We start from the raw sequence: 17,219 nt of genomic DNA on the forward strand, positions 1-17,219 counted from the left end.
ATCCAGTTCGGCTGGGGCCGGACTGATTTTTGTCGTCTTGCGCCCAGTCCGGTTCGGACCGGACTGCGTTTTGTCGTTTTGTTGAAACGCGTTATATCCAGTTCGGCTTTCACCGGACTGATTTTTGTCGTCTTGCGCCCAGTCCGGTTTGGACTGGACTGCTTTTTGTCGTTTTGTTGAAACGCGTTATATCCAGTTCAGCTTTCACCGGACTGATTTTTGTCGTCTTGCGCCCAGTCCGGTTCGGACAGGACTGCTTTTTGTCGTTTTGTTGAAACGCGTTATATCCAGTCCGGAGTTCGAAAATTCAGTACGGAGTGCAGAGATCCATTCTGGAGACGTGAGTTTTCATGTGCGTAGGAGCATGCGCGTGCTTGATCGTATTTTTGAGTGGGAGAATGTGTCAATCATAAATAAGGGACACGTGGCACCATCCGAATACCCTCGAGATGCGTGCGTCGCATTTATTTCCCCACCGCCTCTGAAAAGCTATAAAAGGAGGTTTACCTCTTTCATTTTTTACTTTTCACTTTTCATCTTCCTTTCTTGCTCTGGGAGCTTCGACTTCTCAGTTCTCAGTTCGCAGTTCGCAGTGGGAGTTGCGCAAGGATTTGACGAGCTCCACTCAACGGTATTCCTCTCAGCCCTTCTTTTTACTACATGTCTGATAGTACTTCCAATTCTGAGTCCGGTACGGAGTCCTCCACTAGCAGTAGTTCAGAGTTTAGGCCGCCTCAGGAGCCTGTAATGGCTAGGAAGTCCGCTAGGATAGATCTTGTAGATAGCGACGACGGAGGGGACAGGGATGAAGTGTTTTTAGACTTGAATGCCACTCCACCCCCAACTGGCAGTCTCCCCCGAGCAGAAGGGAGTGTTGAAAGCGACGTTGCTGAAGCGTCCACAACATTCCTTCCTGGCCGGGCGGTGGAGGTGATCGCTAGAGCGCGGATGGATGCCAACCCAAAATACAACCTGCGAACTCTAGTCGAGGAGAACTACCTCACCAGGTCCATGCTGGGAGACATCAGGGATAAGTACTGTGTGCCCCCAAGATTTGAACTGCGGGCGGCTATGGAGGGAGATAGAGCCTGTAACGAGAGTCAGGATCTCTGTATTTACGAGGAGTCAGAGGGCGGGACTCCGATTTCCTTTGCACCCCTTTTTCACAGCGGTGCTTCGATACTACGGACTGGCCCCAGCCCAGGTAGCTCCGAACTCGTGGAGATTACTGACTGGGTTCTTGTATCTCGTCCACGGCCGGTTAGAGAGGAGCGTGACTTTGTCGCTGTTCCGTGCTTGTGCACATCTGAAGAAACACAAAGAAGGGGGCTGGATCTACATTAGCCAGTGCCCTGAACGAAAAATAATCACTGGCATCCCCTCGTCGATTCACTCGTGGAAGAATAGATTCTTCTACTTCGTGGATAAGGAGGCCAGTGAGCCCTGGCCTGTCCCTCTAGTGTGGGACACTCCAGATACTTCAAAATTAAGTCGAAAGCCGCTCCTCGAAGGTGAGGACAGGATAACATTCGCCTTGATGCGGAAGGAGATTGAGCAGTCAGGCCTTATCTGCTGTAAGGAATTTTCGGAAGAGGAGATTCTGATCGGGCTAGGCGTGAGTGCCGCGACTCCAGAACGTATGTAGCTAGACTTATCTTTGCAATCTGTTTACTTTTATATGCTTGCTTCTGAATGCTCGCTTGTCTTGCAGAAATGAAGAAACAATCGACCGTTGAGAAGATAAGGCAGGGAGCCCAACCGAGGGCACAAGAAGGTGTTCAACAGGCGCAACAAGAGCGCCAAAAGAGAAAGGCGGCTGAGCTGGCCAGTCCGGCCCCATCGTAAGGCACTACTCCGCCCCCAGCTCAGAGGGTGAAGACTACAGTGAAGCTTGTAGGGCCCTTTTCTCAGGGTGGTGGCTCTTCAAGGTCCGGTGGTGCCTCCACTGGTACTGGTTCTGGAGCCCATCCTCCGGTGGGCTTGAGTGACAACGTCTTCCGGCCTAATTGGGCCGTTATGAGGGATGATACCGCTCTGGGCGAGAGCCGAGTAGCGGGAGAGATCATGAGTAAATGCTTGTTGCGAAAGGACAAGCAACAGGTCATCCGTGAGCCGCCAGCCACGGGGGAGGAGGCAGTGCTGTCTTCTCTTTACCAGGTAAGGAAAGGTGGTCAGTTTATTTTACTTTATGCTCATTTTTCCTTCTGTCTATGTATCGCTGATGTTGGCTCCTTTCTGCAGATCTCCCTGTACTACAATGATCTCCTGGCAAAGAGTAAGAAATTCTCTGAAGCCATTACCAAGTCTGAAGAGGAAAATGGGAAACTGGCCCGCGAGGCCCAGGAGCTTCAGACGAACATTGGGAAGGTACAGGAGGAGAAGAAGCTGCTGGCGGAGGATCTGGCCCTGGAGAAGCAGAAAGTGGTCAAGGCTGCCGAAGCCATGGAAGCCCAAAGGAAGAGGGCCAAAGAGAGGCAGGAGGCAGCAGTGAAGGAGGCCGCAGAGGCAAAGGAGGCTGAGCTCTTCAGCCTGTCGAGCGAGGCTTATAGTCTCGGATACTACGACTGCCTCCAGGAACTCCAGGCATGCAATCCAAACTTAGTGATGGATGGTATGAGTTTTCCTGCCAGGCCGAAGATCACTGATGAGGAGCCAGAAGCTGCTGCTACTGCTCCTACTGACATTCCCTCTCTTCCAGACGATGCTTAGTATTTTCTTGTTTTATTTTGTAATGGTCCTTGAGACCCCACACATTTTGACAGCCTCACAAGGCTAATTTTGTAATGGCCTTCGAGGCCCGCATTCTGATCAATGAAATCATACTTGTTCATATCTGATCTTCCTTTTCTGATAAGCTTTGTGCTGAGTAACTTATCCTGCTGGACTGAGAACACCCTTATTTTATAAACTGGGTTTCCAGTGAGTACCCAAGTTTGAGAACTGGGTTTCCAGTGAGTACCTAAGTTTGAGAACTGGGTTTCCAGTGTGCGAGATTGAAACTGAGTCTGCAAAAAGATCATTTATTCACAATAACAAATTTACAAATTTACAAATTTAGTCACCTTTTTAAGCCGGATAGGGACTATTGATAATAGTTCCTGAGATTTTTGGAGTTCCATGCGTGGGGTAATAAGTGCTCCTCCAGTGTCTCTAGCCTGTAGCTCCCTGGACGGATAACTTCTTTCACCCGATATGGCCCTTCCCAAGTTGGAGAGAGTTTTCCGACTTTCGTAGGTTGGGAGACGGCTGCCTTTCTCAGGACCAAATCCCCCGTCCGGAATTCCCTGGAGCGTATCTTGGAGTTATGATAATTAGATACTCTCTGCTTATAAGCGGCGACTCGGATCCGAGATTCTTCCCGGATCTCCTCTAGTAAGTCAAGATTGGCGCGGAGCCCGTCGCTGTTAAGTTGCTCGTTGAAACTGGTGACCCTGGGAGATGGAGTGCCTATATCAACTGGTATGACAGCCTCAGTGCCAAAGGAGAGGTTGAATGGCGATTCACCAGTTGACGTACGAGGGGTAGTGCGATACGCCCATAGAACGTGATAGAGCTCATCTGCCATCGACCAGCTTTTTATCCAATCTCTTCTTTATCCCCTGAAGCAGGATTCTATTAGTTACTTCTGTTTGCCCATTGGTCTGGGGGTGGGCTACCGAAGTAAATCTCTGTTCAATCTTTAGGTCGGAGCAGAACTTCCGAAAGTTCCGGCAGTCGAACTGTTTGCCGTTGTCTGTAATCAAGGCACGGGGGATCCCAAATCTACAAACTACTAATTTCCAGAAGAAATTCTACACATTCTGCTCGGTGATCTGTACTAGAGATTCTGCCTCCACCCACTTGGTGAAATAGTCGATCGCGACTATCACGAACATACGCTTTCCGGAGGCTGGTGAGAAAGGGCCTAAGATGTCCATCCCCCATACTGCGAAGGGGAGTGGACTGATAATCGAAGCCATTGCCACAGCGGGTTGGTGAATGGTGGGAGAGAATTTCTGACACCTCTCGCACTTCTTAACCAGATTCAGCGCATCTTGGTGTATAGTGGGCCAGTACAGACCTCTGAGGAGTACCTTGATCGCCAGGGCTTTGCCCCCCAGATGCTCTCCACAGATTCCTTCATGAGTCTCCCGCAGTGCGTACATGGCGTCACTTGGTCTAAGACACTTCAGATAGGGGAGAGTATATGACCTTTTATACAGATCGCCACCACTGAAGGAGAATCGGACAGCTCTCTGTATTACTTTGCGGGCTTCCTTCTTATCCTCCGGTAGTTTGGTGTTGAGCAGGTAATCGATGATCTCGTCCATCCAACACGGCTCATTCTCAACCTGCATTATTTCTGCAGCTTCTTTTTCGGTGCTGGATCTTTGTAAGAACTCCATGCGTATGTTTCCGAGGGTGGTATACCCAGAGGCAGCCAGTTTCGAAAGCACGTCGGCTTTGGCGTTTTCTGTTCTGGGTACTCTGATGACCTCAAAACTTGCAAACCGGCTGGAGAGTTGGCGAACCTTGGCGAGATATTTAATCATACGCTCGTCTCGAGCTTCGTAGACCCCTTGAATCTGGTTTGCTACTAGCTGCGAGTCGCAGTATGCCTTTAATTTCCGGGCGCTGGTCTGAATTGCCAAGCTCATTCCGGCGAGGTGGGCTTCATATTCTGCTTCATTATTGGATGCACGGAATCCGAATCTCAAGGCATAATCCGCAGTGAACTCATCAGGGCCAGTGAGGATGAGGCCTGCTCCACAGCCGTTTTTATTTGAAGATCCGTCGACATACACTTCCCAGGTCGGTGTGCTGGTTATGGGGTCCTGCTCGGCTGACGGTGGCTTGATTTCCGACTGAATTTCCTCTGCTATACATTCTTCAGGAGCTGCTTTCTCTGCAACTGGGAGCTGTACTGCTTCAGGATCGGCGACCTGCTGGGGGATGGTGCACTCGGCTACAAAATTTGCCAGTACTTGGGCCTTGATGGATGGCCTAAGTGCGTACTGGATATCGAACTCGCTCAGCTCTACGGCCCACTTCACAAGTCGCCCGGAGATATCTGGTCGATGGAGCACTTGCCGGAGTGGCTGATCAGTCATGACCTTTACGGTGTGAGCTTGGAAGTATGGCCTTAACTTCCTAGCGGCCATTACCAGTGCGTAAGCCAATTTCTCGACCCGCTGGTACCTGGTTTCTGCGTCGTGAAGAACCTTGCTGACATAATAGATAGGTTTTTGCTGGCGATGCTCTTCACGGACGAGGACAGCTGCCAGAGCCGTGGAGCTGACGGAGAGATATAGAAATAGCTCCTCGCCCGGCTCCAGCTTTGTTAATAATGGCGGGGAGGACAGGTACTTCTTTAGCTCCTCGAACGCAGCCTGGCATTCCTCCGTCCAGGGTGCGGTCTTAAGTCCCTTGACTGCGCTGAAAAAGGGCAGGCACCTCTCTGCTGATTTGGAGATAAAGCGGCCCAGTGCTGCTTTCATTCCTGTGAACCGCTAAACTTCTCTGATGGTTTTTGGAACAGTAAGCTCCATCACAGCTTTAATCTTTTCCGGATTCGCTTCTATCCCTCGCTGGCTTACCATGAACCCTAAGAACTTCCCCGAACTGACACCAAAGGTGCACTTGGTGGGATTGAGTTTCATGTTGTGCTTCTTTAGGACCTGAAATGTTTCTCTGAGATCAGACACATGGTCCTGCGCACTCCGACTCTTGACCAGCATATCGTCCACATAGACTTCCATGTTACGGCCGATCTGGTTCTGAAAAAGTCTGTTCACCAGCCTTTGGTAAGTAGCTCCGGCATTTTTGAGGCCGAAGGGCATAACTCGGTAGCAATAAGTCCCTTGATCTGTGACGAAGGAGGTCTTCGATATGTCCGACTCATACATCCTGATTTGGTTGTAGCCGGAGAAGGCGTCCATGAAGCTCAATAATTCATGACCTGCTGTGGCGTCAATGAGCTGGTCGATCTTTGGGAGCGGATAGCTGTCCTTAGGACAGGCTTTATTCAGATCGGTGAAATCGACGCAGGTCCTCCATATCCCATTAGTCTTCTTGACTAGGACTACGTTTGCTAACCAGTCCGGGTAGCGAATCTCACGAATGAAATCGGCTTTCAGGAGCCTCTTCACTACTTCTTTTATTGCCTGTCGCCTTTCAAAAGCGAAATGGCGTCTCTTTTGCTTCACCGGTCTACAGGTTGAATCGACGCCAAGCCTGTGTGTGCTGATCTCTGGATCAATGCCGGGCATATCGGCTGGAACCCATGCGAAGACATCTGCGTTGTCTTGGAGAAACTGGGTGAGCTGGTGGTGGATACTGCTGCTGAGGGAGGAGCCGATCAATACGACTTTCTCACTATCTTCCGAGCATAGTGGAATGGAGATGAGGTCTTCAGCGGGCTGAGTCCCCCTGAGCTCGTCCCTTACATCGAGCAGTTCGATTGGCAGTGATTCTACTGTATTTTTTCCTTTCAGTGCCATCGCGTAGCACTCCCTGGATTGAGGTTGATCTCCTCGAACTTCGCCCACGCCATTGGGCGTTATGAACTTCATTTTTTGGTGATAGGCCGAGGCCACTGCGCGAATCAGGTTCTGTCCAGGCCGTCCCAGGATAGCATTATATACCGAGGTGGCCCTTACGACCAGGAAGTTGACCATGGAGAACGCCTGGCAAGGTGGCTCTCCGACAAGGACTGGAAGCTCAATATGCCCTTCAACTTTCACAATCTCCCCGGAGAAGGCGAACAGGTCTGAGTTCGCCGGCTTCAGGCGATCGTCACCTATCATCATCTTCTGAAAGGCATGATAGTATAAAATATCCGCTGAACTCCCATTGTCGACGAGGATTTTCTTTACATCCCAGTTGGCGACGAGCATGGTTACAACCAGCGCATCGTCGTGAGGTAGTATGAGGTTGTCCAGATCTGCATCCGAAAAGGAGATCTCATTCTCCGTCCTTGTCTTCTTGCTGGTCGTGTGCACGACGTTAACTCGTCGTGCATACGCTTTGCAAGCAGCGGAGGATGTGCCCCCAGCGGCAGGCCCACCCATGATTGTGCCAATGACCCCCCTTGACTGAGGCCGGGGTGCCTCAGGCTGCGCAATGGCCAGCTGAGGCGTTTTGTCCCGAGCAGGGGGCTGCTGTGATCTCCGAGGGCTGCGGCCTTGGGGGCTTTTTCCTCTGCGCTCTGTGCTGCGGCCGTCAGTTCGGATATACTTTTTCAAATATCCGCGGCTGATGAGCTGCTCGATTTCTTCTTTGAGTTGCCAACACTCATCCGTGTCGTGACCGTGGTCCTTGTGGAACCGACAGTATTTTGATGGATCTCTCCTGTTTCCTTTGGAGATCATTCTAGCGGGCCACTTCACGAACTCCTCTTCGCTGATCGCCGCCAGTATGTGCTTTCTGGAGGTGTTGAGAGGCGTGAAGTTCTCTTCTCTTCTCTGAGGAGGCGGAGACTTCTCTCTCCTGGGAGGTTTATCCTCCCTACGCTGCTTGGGGAGATTTTTGTCTTCAGAGGTTATCCTCCGATTTGAATTAAGAGCTGCCAGTGTCTCTTCCACCGTGATGTACTCCTCTGCCTCGGTCATGAGGTCCGCCAGTGAGTGCGGGTTTTGGCGAGCTACTGCCCGGCGGAAGTCATTAGATTTTGCACCCGCGAGGAGCGCATTCATAGCTGCTGAGGGATCAAGATTTGGCACTTGAAGTGCCTCCCTGTTGAATCGGCGAATGAACACCTTGAGAGGTTCATTATCCTCCTGCCGCAAGGCCATCAGGGATGCTGTCGTCTTCCTCGGCCTGCGGATACTCATGAAGTGGCGGACCAGATCCTCTCCGAAATCATCGAAGTTACTGATGGAGTTCGGTTTGATCCTGGATTACCAGTCTCTCGCCGCACCAGTGAGCGTCGTAGGAAATGCTCTGCAAAGAAAGCCGTCGGAAGCTCCGTGGAGGAGCATCATTGTTCTGAATGTCTCCAAGTGGTCCACGGAATCTGTAGTCCCGTCGTACTGAGGGACGGCAGGCATTTTAAATCCTCTGGGTGCTGGGGCACCTAGAACATCATCAGTGAACGACGTTCTGCTTGAGAACGCCCTGGAGGCAGGCCGGCTCTGGTCCTTCGCCAGTTCCTCTATTCTATGGTCCATGTCCTCCATTCTCTGCAGCAGGGGATCCGCCCTATGGTCCATGGACCTGATTCTTCCCACAGATTGGCTCGCCGCGGAGCCGGACTGACTCTCCGGACTCCTATGACGAGGCCGGGACCTTACTGGAGGTGCACGATCTTCATGAGCTCGGCGCCTCTGAGCGGAGCGGGACCACGACCGTCGACGGCGGTGAGGCTCCGTCTGGGCATGCATAGCTGTGGGATGATGGACTTGTCGGGTGGAGTGATGAGTTCGGTCCTCACCATGGCGGGATGACTCTCCCCTGTGGGTGTCTGGCCTTTCTTGGATAGATCGCAGGGCTTCTGGAGGAGGTTGAGGAGGTGCCTGAAGCAGCTGCTGATACTGCCCAACGAGAGCTGTCATTTGTTGAAAAAGGGCTTGGACTTGCTCCGGAGTGGGCAGGGGATTTAGGTGTTCTGAGCGAGCAGGGCTCTGCTCGGCGGTAGCAGAAGCTGCTACTACCAACGAGGCGATCCGCTCGCTCCGGGTTCTGCGAGGTAGCGCGGCTTGATCAGTCCGTGTAGTAGGTATCCGCGTGCTCTTGTGCCCTGCCATTTTTTGTGAGATGTCTGAGAACAGCTTTTAGTTCTAGGGTCCCACGGATGGCGCCAATCTGTTAGATCTAAAATCGGTAACAGGTACAGCAGTGACGTAAGAGCTGAGCTGGATGACCAAAGAGGACCGGAGTGAAGTGGGACAAGTAGTGAAGTGGCTGAGTCCTGCTACGAGGGCTGAGTCCTGCACAAGGCAAACGAGGTCAGAAGACCGACCCGGGTTTTACTCCGGACAGGCCCTTCGACACTCAAGTCAGTATGAGCAGGAGTGAAGGGGAGAAGTCTAAGAGTTTTAAGTGGAGAAGAGGGTTTTTTTGCATTACCCATTGGTTTGAGCTTTGAACCCCTATTTATAGGGAAAACCTGGTGAGGTGTCCAGGACAGGTGTCCTGGACAGGTGTCCTGGACAGGTGGCGACCTCTGAGTGGTTAGAGTTCACCTACTCCAGGACAGGTGGCGGCCTGTGAGAGGCTGCAACTCACCTACTCTGGGACAGGTGGCGGCCTGTGAGAGGCTGCAGCTCACCTACTCTGGGACAGGTGGCGGCCTGTGAGAGGCTGGTGTTTTCACACCCCATCAGATGCTATCACTGACTTTCTTGATGATGATGCTTCAAAAGCCCCCTTAATATTGTTGGCTTCCTCCAGCATTTCTTGATCAGGTTCCCTGTTTGGGCTGGGCATTTTCGAAATGTGATAGCATAATGTGTCTGTTTTCTTTTAGAGGTTTGCCTCCCAATTTTGTAGAGCATCTTCTTTCCTATAAAATTTGCTTATCCAGCAACAAAAAAAAAATAGTATTTAAATAGAAAAGATAAGAAGCTACGTATCAAGAATCTTATTAATCCCTTGAACCATTTTAAGCAAAACCCACTTACCTACCAAAAATAATCTCTATTTCAGTCCATTTCTTCCTTGCCATGGGATCTCAACAGTAATTCCTGAGGTAAGAAGAATCTTCAAGTAAGAATTGTCCTCTGGTTTGTCTATCTTCGTAGATCCCAACCCCAAGATATAAGTCTTTGATCTCATTCAGTGCAATCACAACATCTCTCATATCCATTCTTTCTGCTGGTGATTCTATAGAACATGACACACCAATCTAACCAAAGAAACCAAGCACTCTCTACTTATGTACCTGTTATTTCTTTCATCGCCAATTTCTCCTAAGAGCAGTTGTGGGTCTATAATCTCCATCACCTGTTCAGCTATTGCCATCTTAGCAAATTGGTGAAGGCTTAGATTGTTATGAAACATGTCATCAGTTGGTCTCTTTCCTATGAACATCTCCAATAGAAGTATTCCATAACTGTACACGTCTCCATGAATACTAGCCTTGCCACCCATTCCATACTCTGCCATTTATAAACTCACAATTTTGACATAAATAAGTGAAATAAGGAACCATTGTTATATAAAGAGAGGGAATATATTCTACTATGATGGACAAACAATAATCTTATTTGCATCTGAGACATTAAAGCCAATTTTGAAGCATTACTTTGACACAAAACTATTAGAACTATTTGTTTGAATCTAAGGTACTGTATGTATTGAAAATTATATGTATATAATTTTGAGACTGTATCAAAAGAGCTCCATTTCTCTATACAGTAAAAAAATAAAGAACTGATTTCCCATCCAAGGAAAAAGGCAATTAAATTTATTTAGAAATATTTGAAACAAAATCGGTTCTTTTTAAAACATATTCATGAATGGTATAAGCGACGTAGGGAATGTGTTTATAGATGTATGCAGATTTGTGCTAATAAATGTCATGATTTACATGCAATTTGTTTCTAATTAAAACCCTACAAGATATATTTAAATGATAAAAGAATAGAATGGTACCTGGAGCAAGATACCCGATAGACCCCTTTATCTCGATTGAGCTATTTTGATTTCCGGATAAATTAGAGGATGCTTCATTAAGGAACACTGCTAACCCAAAATCAGCCACGCAGGCATTCAGGTCATCGTCAAGTAGAACATTGTTTGGCTTTAGATCACGATGAACTATTGGTGGTTGACAATGGTGGTGAAGATAATCCAATGCCGAGGCTACATCAATGGCTATGTCTAACCTTTGAATGAGTGTCAAATCCTTCGATTGACGTTCCCCTCCTTTTGGATGCAACCACATTTCAAGACTCCCATTAGGCATGAACTCCAAAACTAGAGCTTTAAAATCATTACCTTTAACGTCAATGCTTGAGCATGAAGTTATAATCTTAACGAGATTCCGATGTCTGATATTTCTCATGGCTTCGCATTCCGCCAAAAAACTCTTAGAGGCTCCTCGTTGTTGAAGGTTGAGTACTTTTACTGCAACTATTGTTTCATTGTGGTCTATAATTCCCTTATATACAGAACCAAAGCTTCCCGAGCCGATCAAATTGGTCGAAGAGAAACTATTAGTTGCATTAAGGAGCTCAGCATAAGAAATTTTTAAATGACGATCTGCATTGAAAGAAGTAGGAATGTGTTTCTTTCCTGACTTTATTTTCCATTATAGAACCACTAAGAAACATGATATCAAAATTAAGCATACAAGTGCACCAGTTACTGGGAGTATAACTCTAAGGGCAAGAGAGTTTCTCTGTTTCTTAGTATCTTGGTTGGGGCATGCGGGCAACATCAAGTTTTGGATGCCTCCAAAGAGTTTGCTGTTTCCGAGGACTGAAATTGCAGTTTTATTTTTAAATATTCCTTCTTTTGGTACTTCACCCCCAAGATCATTGAAAGATAGATTCAAATAGTTTAGATTAGTAAAGTTCTCCAAATATTTTGGGAATGGCCCAGACAAAGTATTGTGAGAAAGATCTAGCTCTTTGATACCTTCCAAATTTTTCAACGATTGAGGAATGGTTCCTTGGAAGAAGTTACCCCCCATATAAAGGTACTCCAGACTAAGACAATTTCCTAGCGCGAGCGGAATCTCACCTAACAATTTGTTGTCGGAAATATCCAATCTCTGAAGAAATTTCAGGTCAAAATCTGAAGGTAAGGACCCATTGAAAGAATTTCGGGACGACTTGAGGGAATTCGATAAAGAAGGAAGGCTGAGAACTTGTACTGGTATCGTGCCAGTGAAGTTGTTATCAGAAAGTTCTATTACTTGAAGATATTGACATTTCTCAAGGGTGGAAGGTATAATTCCCTGTAAATAATTTTGATACAAGTAGAGTTCATTCAGACGAGTAAGGTTGCCAAAGGAAGATGGAATTTGACCAGAAAGTCTATTTCTTGACAAGTACAAACCCTCCAACCTGATAAGCTTCCCAATACCAATTGGGATGGCACCAGTGAGAATGTTATTATCCATACCCAGTGCTGTTAAGCTCAGAAGATTCTCAATCCCCACAGGAATAATTCCAAATATCTGATTTCCGCCTAAAGATAGGTGTGATAGATTGATTGAGAGGTTAGCTATGGAGCTAGGCAATGCACCATTGAGATTATTTAGAACTGCATCTAAAAAATCCAGATTGCTACAATTTTTCAAAGATGTAAGGAAACCCAAATCGTCACCACCCTTGGTTCCGAGTTGATTGCGGCCTAAATTCAAGTATTGGAGACTTTGTATGTTTCCTAGATTCAAAGGCAAAGACCCATCAAAATTATTCCCGGAAAATTCGAGTTCAATGAGCCCTGAAGCATTGGATAATGAAACTGGTATGGGTCCTGTAAATTGGTTCTGTCCTACATAAAGATATTGAAGGCTTGACAGAGTGAGGCCCAAGTGGGGTGGAAGGCTACCAAACAATTGGTTCCCCGTCACATCGAAAAGTAGTAAAGATGAGAGATTGTAAAGTGTGGTAGGAATCATACCAGACAGTTCATTGCTACCAATTTGAAGATATTCCAAACCTACTATTCGGCCTAGCTCGTCTGGAATTCTTCCCTCCAAATTATTGTGGCTTAGATAAAGATCAGTGAGGGATGAAAGGTTCCCAACAGAAGGCGGGATGCTTCCTGTGAGATTGTTATACCCATGATACAATATACGAAGTTTTGAAAGAGAGATAAGAAAGTCACTGGGGATTTTTCCAACAAGCTCATTGTGATTTAAGTCGATGGTTTTGAGTTGAGTGCAATGGGTCAAGTTGGTTGGAATCTCACCTTGAAAAAAGTTCCTGCTAAGATTGAGAGTCTGCAATTGGGACAGTCGACCAATTTCTTGAGGGATTTCTCCATGGAATGTGTTGTTCCGGAGGTTGAATTCCGCGAGGAAGGTGAGGTTTGCTATGGAGGGAGAAATTGGTCCAACTAAGTTCAGACCCACAAGCTTCAAGGAGATAACCCGCTGATTTTGGCGATCGCATTTAATGCCATACCAATCGCAGAAGTGAAGAGAATGATTCCATGATCTCAAGATAGCTAGAGGATCTTCTATTTGATTCATGAAGGCGAGAAGAGCAAGACGATCAGTCTCTTTTGCGAGTAATAAGGTGGTAGGAGTGGCGGCCGATTCCAACAGCAAGAAGTGGGCGTGTGAGAAAAACGTGAAAAGGATAAGAAATGAGCAGAACTCTCTACAATGACAACTCACACAGAAAAACTCCATAGGATTAGAGAAAACTCAAAGTCATGAGATACAGAACCTTGGTACTCTGGACTTGAATTTATAACCAAGAGAAGAACACTCATATATGGAGTTTTCAGGCTGTCTACACTTACACATCTATAAGCTTATTGTCAAGCCCCCTACCCTACTGTGTAAATATTGTCCGGTTCTGGTCCTTTTACCCTCCCCGGTTTTGTTTTCCGGCAGCACTAACCGTGCCTGACCCACTCCGCGGGGCCCACCCCTTCGAGATGCTGAAAATTAGGGCTGCAACTTGAGCCGGGTAAAACCCGACCCGCATCGACCCGACCCGAAAATAGCCTGGGTCGGGTTGATGTTTCTTGGGTCTTGGGTCGAGCCGGGTTTAGATTAAAAAAGCCCGCATGAATCTCGGGTCGAGCCGGGTTTGAAGGGGCCCGACCCGACCCGACCCGAGATACTTTAAGTTTTATAATACGTAAAAGCAAAAAACGTAAAAGCAAAAACAGTGACTCTTTCCAAAAACGTATTATACTTAAATTTTATAATACTCTCCCTAATCAGCAAAAGAAAATTAGTATTTAATCATCCCTTTATTTTCTTCTTTGATTATTTTAGTGCTAAACCAAAAACAGGGACTCTTTCATAAACGTATTATATTTAAGTTTTATAATACTCTCCCTAATCAGCAAAACAAAATTAGTATTTAATCAACCCTTTATTTTCTTCTTTGATTATTTTAGTGCTAAACTTTTTAGCCTTCTGTTTCCCTTGTTATGTGCTCTGGGCGAGTCTGATTCTAAAGATACCTTTCATCTTTAGAATAGTTCTAAACAGTGGTTTCATGGTTCTTATAGCCGGAGGCAGAGTTTCGTCCTCCTATGTCTGAAGTTGTCCAAGCATTGGTCCGATTAATGCAAAGGGCAAGCATAGTCAAAAGGCGTTCGAGTGATGAATTAAGGTTCTCATATAATATCCCGGATCATGAGGCGGCGGATATGTCCTTCTAAGTGTCCGAGGTTAAAGCTAAATGCCGTTCTTATGACTTCTTCCAATTTTGTATGCTTGCCTAATAATTGTTAGTTTGTCTGCTCTCACTGAGGACCAACTTGTTGAGGTAGTTCCTTGGACAGGCTCTATCTAAGAACTGTGTTTACAACATCGCTTTGTAGGTTCTTGCCAAACAAGAGTTTTCCTTAAAAAATTGCGTCAACGTGAAAAAACCCGACCCGACCCGACCCGACCCGAGATTTATCATGGGTAGGGCCGGGTTTGGGTCTCGTGGGTTTTCCGGAAAAAACCCGACCCGACCCGACCCGAGATATTTCTCGGGTTGGGTTGGGTTCTTCAAAACCCGACCCGCCCGACCCGAGTTGCAGCCCTACTGAAAATGCGTCTACACAAGAGAAGGAGAATTCACATATACAACCCTTGAACTTTCTGTCTTTTTCCGATGTGGGACCTTACACTTATGCCCTTTTCTAACCTCTTAAAAACTTGATAATAAAAGCACATATTTTCTACAATGAATAGATTGTGTGCATATTTTCTACATGCATTTCCAGTTTGTTGAAATTCCACACATAGACAATATAGAAGTCAGGTTCATTCTCTCAATTTTTTTGGTAGACAAGGTGGGACTGAACGTGTGGAAATGGGTCACACACTCTCTCTAAAATGAATGGTTTTGAGGTCAGTTCAACAACCTAGAAGGTTCATGGAAAGTTCCTCATAAAAAGTCCCTTGTCAAAATTACACAAAGGACATTCAAAGTCAAGGGAGTGCCACACCCCCGGCCCCACTGTGTAAATATGGTCCGGTTTCGGGTCTTTTACCCTCTTTGGTTTTGTTTTCCAACAGCACTATCCGTGCCTAGCCCACTCCGCGGGGTCCACCCCTTCGAGATGCTGAAAATGCGTATGCACAAGAGAAGGAGAATTCACATATACATCCCTTGAACTTTCTGTCTTTTTCCGATGTGGGATCTTACACTTATGCCCTTTTCTGACCTCTTAAAAACTTGATAATAAAAGTACATATTTTCTACAATGAATAGATTGTGTGCATATTTTCTACATGAATTTCGAGTTTGTTGAAATTCCACACACAGACAATATAGAAGTCAGGTTCATTCTCTCAATTTTTTTAGTAGATAAGGTGGGACTGAACGAGTGGAAATGGGTCACACACTCTCTCTAAAATGAATGGATTTGAAGGTCAGTTCAACAACCTAGAAGGTTCATGGAAAGTTCCTCATAAAAAGCCCCTTGTCAAAATTACAGAAAGGACATTCAAAGTAATGCGGGTGCTTAAGAGGGAAGAAGAAGAAAATTACAACTCAAGAACACAACAAGAAAAGAAGAAGAAAATGGGAGCAAAGCTCAACCCAATTGATATTCCATCAATTACATAAGTTAATTAACATCCAAAATCCCATCTTTGACGAAGGAAAGGAGAATGTAAACTTTATAATAAGAAAAGTATGAAACTAGTTTTGTCTATTAAGATGACAGAAAACAAGATGTTTCCACTAATGTTTTCAAAACTAGTATTCAATGCTTTTAGTGCATATAATGATGACTCTATGTTATAGCATAGAAGATATGGACATTTGAATTTTGGTGGATTGTCGTTATTGCAAAAATTGATTATGACTGTTGGTATTTCTTCTTTGAAATATGATAGAAAAGTGTGTGAGGCTTGCGTTTTGGGAAAACATCACAGTGAGCAATTTTCAAGAGGTAAGTCTTGGAGGGCATATAAGCCTTTGATGCTTATACATGCCGATATTTGTGGCCCTATGCAAACTTTATCTTTGAGTGGGAATAAATATTTCATTCTATTTGTTGATGATTACTCAATGATGACATGGGTATATTTTCTGAAACAAAAAGATAAGGCTTTCTCTATCTTCAAACAGTTCAAGGCACTTGTCAAAAATCAAAGTGGTCATTCTATTATGACTCTTCGTACTGACCATGGTGGTAAATTTATTTCCGAAGAATTTCATAATTTCTGTAAAGAAAGTGGAATCAAAAGACAGTTGACAGCGAGCTGTACCCCACAATAGAATGGAGACGCATAGGGAAAATATAGAACCTTTGTTGAGGCGGCAAGGAGCATGCTAAAAGACAAGCGGTTGCCTAATGACTATTGGGCTGAAGTAGTGGCAACAGCGATATACCTATGCAATCGCGCTCCTACAAAAGAAGTTCAAGAAAAAACTCCGTATGAGTCTTGGAGTGGAAGAAAATCCAATGTGAGTCATTTTAAAATTTTTGGTTCTATAGCCTATGCTTTTGTTCCATCTGAAAAAAGACAAAAGTTAGATGATAAAAGTAGAAAGTGTATTTTTATTAGCTATAGTGTGGAGACAAAAGTGTACCGGCTTTATGATCCTATTTTCATAAAATTAATCATAAGTCGTGATGTTATTTTAAATGAAAAAGAAGCTTGGAATTGAAAAAATAATGTGGAAGCCCCCTCATGTGTTTTAAATGAAAACATATCATGTGAGACACCTTCTCTTGAGATTCGTTTACCAAATTTTGATGAGTCACCAAGTTCATTTAGTGATTCCACTCCCATGAGAATGAGAAGTATTGCTGATATTTATAATTCATGTGAGTTTGCCTGTTTTGCAATGGAGCCTTATAGTTTTGTTGATGCAGTGAAAAAGAAAGAATGGTGCGATGCAATGAAGGAAGAGATTGATGCAATTACTAAGAATAACACTTGGACATTGGTGGATTTGCCACCAAACAAAGAAGCAAATGGACTTAAGTGGATCTACAAGTCAAAGTTCAATGCCTTCTGTTCTCTCCAAAGACACAAAGCTCGGTTAGTTACAAAGGGTTATGCCCAAAAGCCAGGTATGGATTTCTTTGAAATATTTGCACATGTTGCTAGAATTGATACTATTAGAACTGTTTTGACTTTAGCAGCTCAAAAG

The 17,219-nt window shown here is 45.7% G+C and overlaps 1 protein-coding gene and 1 pseudogene across 2 annotated transcripts; both read right to left on the bottom strand.

The window, feature by feature from the left end:
* Nucleotides 1–2,959: 2,959 nt before the first annotated feature.
* LOC143847894 (uncharacterized) lies at nucleotides 2,960–3,565 on the bottom strand. The gene is made up of 2 exons (XM_077356682.1): nucleotides 3,156–3,565; nucleotides 2,960–3,005 (listed from the first exon to the last, which is right to left on the bottom strand). The coding sequence occupies exons 1-2, from the start codon at nucleotides 3,563–3,565 to the stop codon at nucleotides 2,960–2,962; spliced, it is 456 nt and encodes a 151-aa protein (XP_077212797.1).
* Nucleotides 3,566–9,628: 6,063 nt separating this feature from the next.
* Nucleotides 9,629–13,171, bottom strand: LOC143848037 (LRR receptor-like serine/threonine-protein kinase EFR; annotated as a pseudogene). Its single transcript, XR_013235284.1, has 2 exons — nucleotides 10,573–13,171; nucleotides 9,629–10,076 (listed from the first exon to the last, which is right to left on the bottom strand). The product of XR_013235284.1 is annotated as an LRR receptor-like serine/threonine-protein kinase EFR (transcript).
* Between the last annotated feature and the right edge of the window lie 4,048 nt (nucleotides 13,172–17,219).

This window comes from Tasmannia lanceolata, unplaced genomic scaffold, assembly GCF_043159265.1.
Source record: "Tasmannia lanceolata isolate RefF3 unplaced genomic scaffold, GAP_Taslan_0.1 ptg000016l, whole genome shotgun sequence".
Lineage (NCBI taxonomy): Eukaryota > Viridiplantae > Streptophyta > Magnoliopsida > Canellales > Winteraceae > Tasmannia > Tasmannia lanceolata.